The following is a 13,612-nucleotide window of genomic DNA, read 5'->3' as shown; positions in this document are numbered from 1 at the left end:
GAATATCTGGAACACAGGTACAACATCTGGAACACAAGTACATTACATTACATTACATTACATTTATCTGACTCTTTTATCCAAAGCGACTTACAATAAGTTCATTTCAACCATGAGGGTTCAAAACCAGAACAACAAGAATCAAGAAAATATCATTTCTTCCAGAAAGCCAAACTACAAAGTTCTATCAGTAAGTTCTATTTTAAGATACTAAAGTTCTACTGTTCAAGGTAAAGGAGGAGGAGGAGGAGGAGGAGGAGGTGTGTTTTTAGTTTGTGGTGGAAGATGTTCAGAGTTTCTGCTTCCTGATGTCATTGATGAGCTCATTCTACCATTTAGGAGTCAGGACAGAAAACAGTCGTGATTTAGTAGAGTGTTTAGATCAGTGAGGAGCAACAAGTAAAACATCTGGAAAACAAGAACAACATCAGGAATACATGTATAATATCTAACACAAAAGTACGACATCTGGAACACTAGTACAAAATTTGGAACACAAGTACAACATCTGGAGCGCAAGAACAATATTCCAACTGTCAGCTGAATCTTTTCCACAGCTGCTTCATTGTATTCTGTTGACAAGGAACAATCATCAGCTCTCCACCAACCGGGGCTTCAGGGACATAAAACAAACGCACCCTTTATGCTGCAGCAGCCTTAGTGGGGAAGAAGGAGAATCCGATGAGTGAAAGAAACGGTGAAGCAGTTATTGTTCATATTGTGTAATAAATAATAAAAGTAAATGTCAGTTTCTCCTCAGATGTTCATGTGTTCACTGCACGTTTCCACGGTGATGAAGGGAAGAGGAGATCCATACAGTAGTCGAGGGATGTGTCTTGTCACCCCACCAGCTCCGTTTGTTTGTGCTCCGTCAGTGTGGGCGGGGCTATCCATCTCACCTGGCTGACGACACACACCTGCTCTTCATCTGCCCTCGTTAACTGCAGCTTTTGTCCTCGGCTCTGCTTCCAGCTCATCAGTTTGTTCGTCTCTGTTCTTCTTGTTTCTATGAATCGCTTCTTCTCTTCTGATTGAGGTCACCTGACCACAACAGACGGCCACTTCCTGCTCAGCTTCCTCCGACCATCCTTCACCTGTTAAACAAAACTTCATCCTCACCCCTGAGTTTTCTTTTATCTCTCTGGTCATGAAAATATTAAGAATACAAACTGAGAAGATCTTGTTTTTCAAGGGAAACTAAATCCAACCAGATTAAAACCTGATCTTTTATTACAATTCTTTCAGACAGAGATTGAGGAGGAAATCTCAGGAGGATAAATACAATAGTCTGCCTGGTTGTGTTTGGGTGTGATTTGTCCGATTTCTGTGGCAGCCGTCCATCTACAGCTTCATCAAATGTTCTGCCAACTTCTTGCGGTTCTGATATGGTGGTGTTTTAACGGACCCAGACACAGTAGGATAGCTGTTCTTACGACCCAAAGAGTCCTTTATTCTCTCCAAACAACTGACACACAGTAGGCAGAGAAAAACAACGTACAAGTCCATACGAGGCCGGAGGCCAATGTTCAGCGAGGAGACCAGTCTCGTCTCCTGAGCTGGAAGCTGGCTCCGCCGCGGATGGCGGCCGGCAGACAGGTAGAGTGGGCGTGGCTTCGCTGTAGGGAATCCCGAGGTCCTCCACAAGAGCAGCAGACAGGCTGGGTCGCTGTGTGGATCTCCGTGGTCCAACACTTGAACAGCAGCGCAGGATCGACTTTGTGACACCCGAGGCTCGACACAGGATTACCAAGACTTCGACAGCTGATCTCCGAGGAACGAACTGGAAGACTTCGCACAGGTGAGACCCGAGGCTCGATACTGGACGGCAGGTAAGCTGAGACAAACAGGGAGTCAGAACCGGAACTTCACTGAGTGAAACGAACAGACTTACGGGACAGAATACCAGGTAGGTGGACGGACGGACTGACACTGAGCAGGCAGGAGACTGGGGGTATTTGTAACGGCAGGAGGTGATCACGGGATGCAGCACAGCTGAGCTGACGCAGAAAGGCGCAGCAGGGGGCGGAACTCGGAGGAGGGTACTGCTGAGGAACACAAAACAAAACAACACAAAGCACGTGGCAAAACAATAACAAACAGACGGGAATGACAGCACACATGAGGAGAGGTGATCGGGGGAAAACAGGGAGACACGAGGATCAGGCAGGAATCCTCACACCTGCAGGCTGTTGAATCAAGAATAAAAAGCATACGATCGACCTGCTGTGGACATCCCAACATGTCTTCAGATGTTCAGCTTCAACTCTGATTCTGTCCACAAAACACCAAACCAAACGTGAGACCAGCTGCTGAAGGACTGGAGCTGACGTCATGCTGCTGGAGGACAATTCAGAATTCAATAAACATGCTAAAGCTTATTTTTACATGCAAAACGTTAAATTATTCATTATTTATTCATAAATTACAAAATACCTTCATCAAGATACAGAAAAACATTTTTTTAAATGTGACACATGACACTATTATTGTTTATAGTTTGTAAATAGGAAATAACATGTCTTCCTGGATGATATTAATATCTGGTTCATCTTTTCATTAACAGATGCAAAATAAAAAGCCAAGCACATTAGTTAAGTGTTACGTCATGATTGTGTCCCACTTTGTCTTTTTATAGCATTTCAAGCCCTCCACCACTGAAAACACGTCAGTGATCAGACCTCCGGGGGTTTGACGTTCAGCAGGTTGTGTCACTGTGAATTCAGCCCCCAGAGTCAGACTGTCAACGTAGAGTTCTACTGGGACCTTCTGAGGACTCAAAGGGAAGACATTCGCTGTGAACCACCTGAACTGTGGCGCCATGGCAACAGGCTTCTCCAACAGGACAACACGCAAAAAAGTTTTGAGTTTCCGATCACAGCTCTGATTCAGCAGATTTAACTTTGTACCAGCTTCCTCTTTCCCTCTATTAGTGCTGATTGGACCAACAGCGAATGTGTTTGTGTCTTCGTGTCTTTCAATCACTTAATGTTGGAGTTAATAATCATCATAATTCATACTGACGTCTCTTGTTTGACCAGTAGCAGGAGCTGTTTACTGTTATTACCAACCGTCATCCATCAGTGATGTCATCAACCACCAGTGATGTCATCAACCACCAGTGATGTCATCCTCCATCAGTGATGTCATCGCTGGTTTGTGAACGTTATGAATCCTCCAGTTCAGATTCTGTCCGTCACCATCTTTGCTAGTTCGGAGCGGTTTGGAGCAGGAAGTGACCATATTTGGACGAGCTGGGGGAGGAGCCAGATGTGGATCTGACCGATCTGATCGGAAACTTGACGATACTACGTCCCGCCCACCGATAGCTGTAACCTGACTGCACCACAGGCCTGTCAATCAAACAGACACGCCCCCAAAAGCAGGTCTTCTTGAATCTTCTTTTCTAATGAATGAGGGATTATTTTCAGATGGACCTCCAGAAAACTAAGAAGAAGGAGTGACTTTAGCTAACAACACCGAGATAACTGATGGACACATTTTATTCACTTTGGATTTGATGAGAGAAGTTGAATGGGAGTCTATGGAGCCGGAGGCTTTTTGGAGCCGACCTCTAGTGGCACTCGCTGGTATTGCAGCTGAAGACACTTCTGGATCAGAACCGTTTTACAGACCTGAAGATACGAACTCTTTTATAAACAGTCTGTGGTTTTATATCCAGTCCGTGGTTTTATATAATTTTATATAGTTTTATATCCAGTCTGTAGTTATTACCAACATTCTCACAGTAATTATCTCGCTGGAAGAAATATCGTACACATTATTCTGTACATTCATTCTTAATGCAGCATCACGATAAAATCTCAGTTCAGAAATTCTTGAACTTTTTTTTGGTGTTTTTCAGATTAGGATCTTTGGCAATCTTTAAAAACAAAACAAAATAAGAAATAAAGATAAAACCTGACTCGTTTTCTATTTTCTATTCAAAAATGCTATTTTAAATGAGGGATTATTGATTTAAAAAAAATACATGAATGTAATTTACAGTATTACAGTACAGATTTCATTTTTCCACATTGAGACAAACACATTAAAATAATCAGAGCTGTGATTCTGTTAAAACTCTCCGCATATTATCAGATTTAAGACGTCTGATGTAATTATGAGTACAAATATCTGAATGTTTGAAAAAGGGAGTTTTTATTAAAGAATACAACTTGACAATATTTCAAACATGCATTATGAAAGCTAGACTTCATATAACTTTGATAAAACAAGACATTAACATGAAATAATACAACAATAATCAAATGTTTGAAGTGTGATTAAATGTAATAGAACCAGAATGAACAGATCCAATAAACATGCTGTTATTAAAGATGCGTCACAGCTTCATGTTTTGTGCTCAGCAGGTTTCACATGTTGTGTAACGTGTGTTTGCATCAGATCCATTCGTCAGTTCTTCATCTGTGTCGTGATGAATCTGGACGTGGAGATGAACCTCAGGTTGTTTCTGTGCTCGCTGCAGACGGAAGAAGTTCATGTAATAAAGTGTCAATAAGTGCAGACGTGAGATGAACTGAATTACAGTCTCCAGATGATTCCTGTCTCTCATCCACAGGCAGCTTTTAAAAAAGGAAGTCTGAAGTTCATCACAGCCGCCTCTACGATCTGAAGTCCTTTTTACTGTACGGTTTGTTTCCCAGGATGCAGTCCACCTCGGAGACGGTGGACAGAGACAGCTTTGGAAGGACCTGTGGAGGCAGAAGAGCGACAGCATCACTGCGACTACAGAAAGAAGCACACCTGCAGACAGGAAGACTTTAACTTCTCAATGTCCCAAAGAAGCTGAGAGTTGGATTCAGTCTGGAGGTGTTGAGGAGGAGAGCATGCTGGGAAATCAAACTCAAGACTGGTATTAGATGTCAAACACAAGTTTTTACTCACTAAACTAAACTTCCAATGTTTCTGGGCATCGTAGAGCCTTCTGACTCCAGACAGACCTTTTGGAAATGTGACACATTTAAACCGGAGATTTAACCAGAAATTCAGGAGCCGTATTCATAAAGATTATTAGAATCCGTCTCAGAGTTTCCAACTTCGCCTAAAAACTTTTGATCAAGAATATTTTGTCATGGGTGTTATCTTAGTAGTGATTTAGGAAACAGACAGAAACCCTGATCTCAGTGAGGATAAAATCACTTCTCTCCTCTGATTAAGAAACTCTTCATGTTAAAGTCTTCCTCGCTGATCTCCTGAGGAGCTCTGAACATGTTTATGAATAACTTCTATCTTTACATGATCTCTCTGAACTTTAAGGGCAAATTCTTAGAAATAATTTTCTTAAAGTTTTGTCACTAAGAGGAACTTTTAGGACTGGATACGACCGCTGGTGTATTTTCCAGGAGAAAGAAACTTATTAGAATTCCTTGTGACATTTGTAACATTATTGATAACTAAAAATAAGGCTTTGGAGTCTTTTATGGGTTTTTTCTTAATAATAACAGTAATTTTAAGAAAATCAATCTGATATTGTTGTTTACTGTGTCTATCATTTGGTTCCGTTGGTTCTGGCTGCAGGTGTGAACTGTCGTCACGGTGATGGTACCGGTTCGGTTCTGGTTCTGACCTGTATCGCTCTGATGTTCTCCAGCAGCTGCTCGGTTCTGGAGGCTCCCAGCAGGACAGAGTTCACCCCTTCGTTCCTCAGACACCAGGCTGAGAGGAGAACATGGGACAGAACAACCCGTGAAGCAGAGAGCAGGACGTGATGGACGTAGAGATCAGAGGTGGAGGTTTGCGTTACCGATCGCCAGCTGAGGCAGCGTGCAGCTCAGTCGCTCAGCAACCGCCTGCAGCTCCTTGAGCTTCACCTGCTGACGGTGGCCCTCCTCGCTCAGGATCTTGTCCTTCATCCACCGATAACCCTGTTACAGAGAGCACAACACGGAGCGCACACCTGAAGGCCACAACTCCACCATGAGCAGAACCCAGAACAGAGCTCTGAAAATATGATAGAAAACACCATTTTTGGAGATTCTGGATGCTCCTGCCTTCATCAAGGTCACATCAAAATGTGAAACTGCAAAATTACTTTGAATCAATCTGAACCTGTGTCTTATTTGTTCTTTTTATATTCAATAGAGAATCCAAAATCAGACAATGAAAACAATGATTTATTATTTATGTACAACTCAGTTTCTACAAAAAATTGGGATGCTACCTAAAATGTAGTTAAAAACAGAATGCAGTGATTTACAAATAACATAAACCAATATTTAATTGAAAATAGACCAAAGACAACATATCAAATGTTGAAACTGAGAAATGTTATTGTTTTATGAAACATATCTGCTCATTTTGAATTTGATGGTGGAAATCACTGCATGGGCTCAGGAACACTTGTGAAAACCATCGTCTGTGAACACAGTTCATCGCTGCGTCCACAAATGATGTTAAAACTCTCCAAAGAAGAAACCAGATAGAAACATGATCCAGAAACACCGCCGCCTTCTCTGGACCGAGATCATTGAAGATGGACTGAGGTGAAGTGGACAACTGTCCTGAGGTCTGATGGATCACAATCTGAGATTCTGTTTGGAAATCATGGACGCTGCATCCTCCAGGTTAAAGAGGAGAGGGACCATCCAGCTTGTTATCAGCTCAGTTCTAAAGCCAGCATCTGTGATGGTACAGGGATGCATTAGTGCACATGGCATGGGTAGCTTGAACATCTGGAAGGAAGCATTAATGCTGAATGATATATTCAGGTTTTGGAGCAACATATGCTGCCATCCAGACAACGTCTCTTTCAGGGAAGGTCTTGTTTATTTCAGCAGAACAACGTCCAACCACATTCTGCACGTATTCCAACAGCATGGTTCTCTAGTAGAAGAGTCCGCTGATAAACTGGCCTCCTGCAGTCCAGACCTGTCAATCATTGAAAACATCTGGAGCATCAGGACATGAACAATACAACAAAGGAGACCCTGAACTGTTGAGCAGCTGAAATCCTCTATCAGGCCAGAATGGGATCACATTTCACTTTCAAAACTCCAGAAACTGGTCTCCTCAGTTCCCCAACGTTTCCAGAGTGTTGTTAAAAGAAGAGTTGATGCAGCTCAGTGGTGAACATGATCCTGGAACAACTTATAGAGACGTGTTGCTGCTCATGTACACAATGCTCACAATGAGCACATATATTTTCATAAAACAATAAAGTTTCTCAGTTTCAACATTTGATATGTTGTCTTTGGTCTATTTTATATCAAATATGAGTTTATGTGATTTACAATCATTACATTCTGTTTTTATTTACATTTTACACAACGTCAGTACTTTTTAGAAACGAGGTCGTAGATTAAACAAAGGAAGAGGATTTGACACAATAGAAGGAGTTACCTGAAGCGAGGCTCGTGAATGATTTGGGATCCCACAGTTATATTTCCCTGAGAGGATCCCACAGGCCAGCGGAGACCACGTCATCGCTCCAATACCTGCAGGACAAAAACACCTTTATAATGGACTAAAATCACACGCAGCAAACTTCCAATGTTCAAAGACTGTTTTCAGTTTCATCATGTTTTTAACACCAGGATGGACGAGGCCAACAAACACAACTCAAATTAAAAGGACTAAAATATATCTTAAAGAATGAATCGATGTGAGCAAATTAATGTCACATAGCAACCCACCACGGCAACAAAAGATCAGTCTAACTTGAGTATTGTACAAACTATATGCATAATAATACAGGTCAAACTATCATACTGCATTATCATAATTACTGGAGGACATTTTGTGACAGCTGATTACCGATCTTGTGGAAGAGGTCGGGGAGTTGAACTTCCACCTTCTCCCTCTGGAACATGTGGTACTCGGCCTGCTCACAAATCGGTGGGATCTGGTTGAACTGCCGTGCCACAGAGTACGCCTCCTACAGGACACACAGGGAACTGGACCGTTAGGACCATGCAGGTTTTCACTGTTATATATATTGTTTATTGTTTTTATTTGTATTTATTTAACCCTGGTGTCTAATATGATGAGCAAGCGGAGGTTTGTAGATGGTTCTTATTACAATCCAGCAGGTGCAAACTGGAACTTTTGTGAGGAAGTATTACAAAAAAAATTACAAATTTAGATTTAGAAAAATGTAAATATTGAGAAGCCAAAGGAACCCAAACATCCCCTGACTTGTTTACTCTCAATATAATTTGGACCTGCACCAGCAGGTTTTGGATCAAATCTAGTTTTCAGGAAACCAAACTGATCTATGAATGAATTTCCAGGTAATTTTAGAACTCACCATGATCTCCATGGACGTCCAGCGGGATGTTCCCCAGTACATGGCCATCCCCTGGTTGATCACATGAGTCATCGCCCTCACGGTCTCTGTCACAACCGGGTTACAAACACTCAGCTGTTATTGAGGACTCCTGATCAGAACATGGTGGATGCATGGTTCTACTGGAAGAAGGTCGGTGGAGCTGCTCAGCAGCAGCAGCGGGATGAACCAACCAGAGGAAGGTTCCTGAACGCCTCCTCAGCACCACTCAGCTGACTGCTGCACAGGTTGGAAAACTGATCCCGTTTACATGATCACACGTTTCATGAAATGAGAGAACTCTGTGTTCCCGCTGGAGGACGACACATTTGAGTTAATACGTCTCCAAACTATTTCCTCCAAACAGAAACCAAAAGAAGAAGGTTGTGATGTGAACAGACTCACCTTCGATCGGAGTGTTGGGATCCGGTCGGTTCGCGAACACCACGTCGATGTACTCCAGCTGGAGTCTGTCCAGAGACGCTCGGAGACCTGGTTCACACACGGTTACACAACACACTCACATGAAGGGCAATCTAAAGGTCCAGAGTGTTCCTGAACGCAGCACAGTGATGCACACCATCAACAACCTTCATGAGGAAGTATTCAGACTTATTGATCAAACATCAGCACGTTAACGAGACCGGCAGGAAACAGGAAGTCAAATACTTCCAGACCAGTTATTTCCACGTCACATCGCTGCGCTGTGTGTGTGTGTGTGTGTGTGTGTGTGTGTGTGTGTGTGTGTGTGTGTGTGTGTGTGTGTGTGTGTGTGTGTGTTAAATTTTAGGTATAAATCGTACCTTCAATTATATGTTTTCTTGATAATCCTCGTTCCATTTCTGCTCTGAAAAACAAACATCTTTCATTTTATTCAATCTTCAAGGTGTGAAACCAAAAGCAGAAACTCCTACTTCCTCACGTGCCTCACGTGTCACATGTATGTTGTCAAGATGGTTTATTTCATCCTCCTGCCATTTTTTAACACTTAAAACCTAAACATTTTTGGAAATCATTAAATGTGTTATTGCTGCCAAGTTCCTTCTTGTGATATCTATTTTATATATTATGTTAAGACAACAGATCCATACAGACTCAGATACCTACTTTCCTCCCCAGAAGATTTTGGTGGTGATGACTAAACTGGAACGCCTGCATGTTAGAAAATAGATGAAATAGAAACGAGTGTGAGAGCTTCATTCTGTCTCAGAAACCAAAAACTTGATGATATCAGCACAACTACACAGATGAAGTCAAATCTCATTCACTATTGTCTTATTTATTTCTGTTGACCACAGAATCAAATGAATTTCTTCCTCATCAAGCTGCACTCGTTACCCCAAAATAATGATGGAAAACAGAATTGAGTCTGAAATAGTGGATAAATATTTCATAATAAATTAAATAAAAGGTGTCACACAAATACTTCATTTCAATATCAGAATTTGATCCTTTCTGTCCGACAACATTTGAAGTCATATGATCGAATTCTTTCATCCCCATTCAAGTAACTACAGAGTTGAACCAGTGGACATGTTTCTAGCTGGTTTCTTCTTTGGAGAGTTTTAACATCATTTGTGGACGCAGCGATGAACTGTGTTCACAGACGATGGTTTTCACAAGTGTTCCTGAGCCCATGCAGTGATTTCCACTCCAGAATAGTGTGTTTTTAATGCAGTGCTGCCTGAGGGCCCGAAGATCACCACCATCCAATATTGGTTTCCAGCCTTGTCCCTTGTGTTCAGAGATTTCTCCAGATTCTCTGAATCTTTTAATGATATTATGAACCGTAGATGATGAAATCCACTAATTCTTTGTAGTTTTACGTTGAGGAACATTATTCTTAGATTGTTGAACTATTTTCCAACACAGTCTTTCAGAGTGGTGAACCTCTCCCCATCTTCACTGCTGAGAGACTCTGCCTCTCTGAAATCATCTTTTTACAATCATGTAAATGAGTAGATTTTTTTTCATAAAACAATGAAATGTCTCCGTTTAAACATTTGATATGTTGTCTTTGGTCTATTTTTTTTTTTAAATTAAATGTGGGTTTTAGAGATTTGCAAATTGTTGCATTCTGTTTTTCAGGCACATTTTACACAGTGTCCTAACTTTTGTGGAAACGGGATTGTATAGAATTTCAAATTGACATAACTCCTTCACAATAACTTTAAGTCAACAAAATTCATGGATATTTCAAACTAATATTTTACTGCTAATGGTGAAATCCTAAAGTGCACCAACAAGAAACACTGTAGAAGTGAAAACTGTACCTCCATCCTTTCTTCTTTATGATAGTCCCCAACACAACTTCAGCTCTGAGTTGAAATAAGAGACAGGAAGAGAGATGTTCATGACTTAATCAAAATAATTATAATTCAAACTTTCTGAATGAGAATCAAAAAGTTCTGAAACTGTCACTATTTCCTTTCCACTTTCTCAACAACTTATCAAGACTTCATCGACCAAAGTTTGAGGGTCCACTGAGTTTTTGAGCCTTCGGTGACCGTTGGCACGACAACATGTTGTAAATAAAGTGATGAGGTGTGCACCACCTCTCTGCTGGGGACTTTGGTTTCTAGCTGTTCATTCATGTATTTGCATTCACGTCATTAGTTATAAATAAATCACATGCTGCTTTCATGCAGATATAAAAACATGTTTCTGACCTTCCGCCGCTGTAAACTTCAGCCGTGTCGAACAGATTGATTCCGTTCTCGTACGCTAAAGTCATCAGTTCCTCCGCCACCTTCAACAGGAACATTCACATGGTGATTTCCTGTAATTTCACTAATATTTCAAACCTTTTGTTCTCCTATTTTAACAACCAGTTAAAAAAAGAGTGTGATTGACGGGGAGGTTTCTCACCTCCTCTGTGATCTGTCCTCCGAACGTCACCCAGGTTCCTGCACAGAAATCCATCATCACACCGAGAGTGTTAAAGCAGAACATAAAGAAACAGAAAATAATTCTGATCATTCATGAAGGAAATAAACATGAAGAGTTGGAACAGGTTTCAGTGTTTCAGAGAGCAGAGACAGATTGTTATTGTAGTCCTTTAAATTCCTTTACAACTACAGATTCTGTAGTTCCTGGTAAAAAACTGGGGGCTGTCGGTTTCCATGGTGATCTATAACTCTGACTGATGAACATTTAAACAACACGGCTGGTTCTGTCTCTTTACAATATTAAACACATCCACAGTTGTTAAAGAGAAATGAGTCTCAGCAGCTCACACCATTAAATATAAACTGTGTTGTATGACTTCCTGTTTTGTTTTTAATAACTGTTGTATGAAGTATTTTTTCCTTTGAGTTATAACGTGATCACAGCAGCAGAGGAAGTTTTCCACATAAAGACAGAAATGCTGCATTTATGTGTTTATTTTTATCCGTCAGAAACTTTATTCATTATTTATGATTAGTATGAAATGATAATTATCTTTAGAGATTAAACGTTTATACAGCTTTAGATATGTTTGTAATAAACATTACATGCTGAGCTTCTTTTCTTTCCTCCTACTCTTTAACTGACTCATACCTCACCATCTTCTTCTCTCCCATAGTTTCTTCTTATTATCTGTTGTCTCCATTCAGTTCCTTCACTCGTGTAGTTTCTGTTCTTTCTTTTCCAGATGTCCCGTCATGGAGCTGCATGTCTCTGCTCTGTACTTGTCGTCTCCACCAACAGTTCTTCTCTTCTATCTCTATGCTGTCCTTTTCTCTCTCTGCTCTCCTCTCACCCCAACCGGTCGAGGCAGATGCTCCGCCCACCTCTGATCCTGGTTCTGTTAACAGATGCTCCGCCCACCTCTGATCCTGGTTCTGTTAACAGATGCTCCGCCCACCTGTGAGCCTGGTTCTGTTAACAGATGCTCCGCCCACCTCTGATCCTGGTTCTGTTAACAGATGCTCCGCCCACCTCTGATCCTTGTTCTGTTAACAGATGCTCCGCCCACCTCTGATCCTGGTTCTGTTAACAGATGCTCCGCCCACCTCTGATCCTGGTTCTGTTAACAGATGCTCCGCCCACCTCTGATCCTGGTTCTGTTAACAGATGCTCCGTTTTTTCTCCCTGAAAGAGGAGTTTTTTCCCTCCTAGCTTATGTGGGAATTGTTGAATTGTTGAATTGTTGGTTTCTCTGTATATTGTTAAGTCTTGCTGTAAAGACTTTAATGTGTTAAGTGCCATGAAATAACCTGTGTTGTGATTTGGCGCTATATAAATTAAGTTGAATTGAATTGAATTGAATTGAATTAAAGATGATGAGTCCTGGGCTCCATCACAGCTGTTGGAGTATTAAGTTTACTTTATCGTCATAGTAACAGTTTAAAATACACATACGAGATATAAAAAATAAAAATTAGACTAAACAGTGTGATGTCATCTGGTCCGTCTGCCTCTTCTAACTTTACTTAGTTTTCCTGTCACTTCCTCTTCCAACCACCAGAGGTCCTCCTGTGTGTCCTCCTGCTCTCCCGCTGCCACGCCCACCTCACCTGTGCTCAGTTAACCAATCAGCTGCAGTCATTTCTCATCACTGCAGGATATAAACTCCCTTCAGTCACTGACTACCAGCTGGTTGACGTCCTATTGGAGCTCCTTGTTTCAACTCCTTGTGTCTTCCAGAGTTTTTTGTTTTGTTTCTTCTTCTGCGCTAAAACTCCAGAATAGGATTTTTTTTCTCTGGACTTTGTTTTTTCAGACACCTTTTGTTTGTGTCCGTCTTCATGTTGTGACAGTCTTTACTTTTTAAAACTCAATTTGAGATAAAAGTCAGATGACTCAAATTTGAACTAAAACTGAAGTTAAATCAACATCAAGTGTGAAAATGCCCACTGATCATGTCCAGTTAAAGACGTCCTTCATGTCCCTCTTACCCAACCCCAGACAGGACACCCTCAGGCCGGACTTCCCCAGGTTTCTGTTCATGAGAAAAATTACAGACAAATGAATTACAAAATGCATAATATCAACATATTCTATTTCTGTTATCAATGAATTTGTTTATAAGGAATGATATTTGATCATTGATTCATTTTGTTAATGTTGATAAATTCAGTTAAACTTCAAACAGTCAGTGTTTCTGATTATTTGTTCATATTTATTGGAATATCAGCTGGATTGTGAAGTCAGATTCACACCTTCACTCTCTAAATGTTAAAACCTCTCAGGTGTCCGTGTTTAGAAGTGAATCATCATCATCATAATAATTCTGTGATAATATGACTATTATACTAATAACCACCGTACCTGTACATCATGCCCGTAGAATAAGACATGGTGTCTCTGAGGGACACGTGGTTCATCTTCAGGAAGTCCTCCAGG

General features: G+C 41.0%; 1 protein-coding gene across 1 annotated transcript; it reads right to left on the bottom strand.

Annotated features, from left to right (window-relative positions):
* Window positions 1–4,217: 4,217 nt before the first annotated feature.
* Window positions 4,218–13,612, bottom strand: LOC138637132 (voltage-gated potassium channel subunit beta-2-like). Its single transcript, XM_069725613.1, has 14 exons — window positions 13,538–13,612; window positions 13,165–13,208; window positions 11,153–11,190; window positions 10,954–11,033; window positions 10,558–10,602; window positions 9,392–9,436; window positions 9,088–9,131; window positions 8,690–8,776; window positions 8,267–8,352; window positions 7,774–7,894; window positions 7,360–7,454; window positions 5,765–5,885; window positions 5,588–5,676; window positions 4,218–4,712 (listed from the first exon to the last, which is right to left on the bottom strand). Exons 1-14 carry the CDS (start codon window positions 13,591–13,593, stop codon window positions 4,623–4,625), a joined length of 1,041 nt encoding a protein of 346 aa, XP_069581714.1. The 5' UTR covers window positions 13,594–13,612; the 3' UTR covers window positions 4,218–4,622.

This window comes from Brachyistius frenatus, unplaced genomic scaffold (assembly GCF_029030835.1).
Source record: "Brachyistius frenatus isolate BFR_SWC_R1_liver_20210118 unplaced genomic scaffold, ASM2903083v1 Contig_434, whole genome shotgun sequence".
NCBI lineage: Eukaryota > Metazoa > Chordata > Actinopteri > Embiotocidae > Brachyistius > Brachyistius frenatus.
The sequence above is the reverse complement of the archived record's forward strand: the minus strand, read 5'-3'. Positions and strand labels throughout refer to the sequence as shown.

Coding starts and splice junctions, on each gene's coding strand:
- LOC138637132 (XM_069725613.1), bottom strand. CDS start 13,593: ATGAACCACGTGTCCCTCAGAGACACCATGTCTTATTCTACGGGCATG. Junction 7,895..8,266: donor GGACGTCCATGGAGATCATG/GTGAGTTCTAAA, acceptor TGTGTCCTGTAG/GAGGCGTACTCTGTGGCACG. Junction 4,713..5,587: donor AGAACATCAGAGCGATACAG/GTCAGAACCAGA, acceptor CTGCCTCCACAG/GTCCTTCCAAAGCTGTCTCT.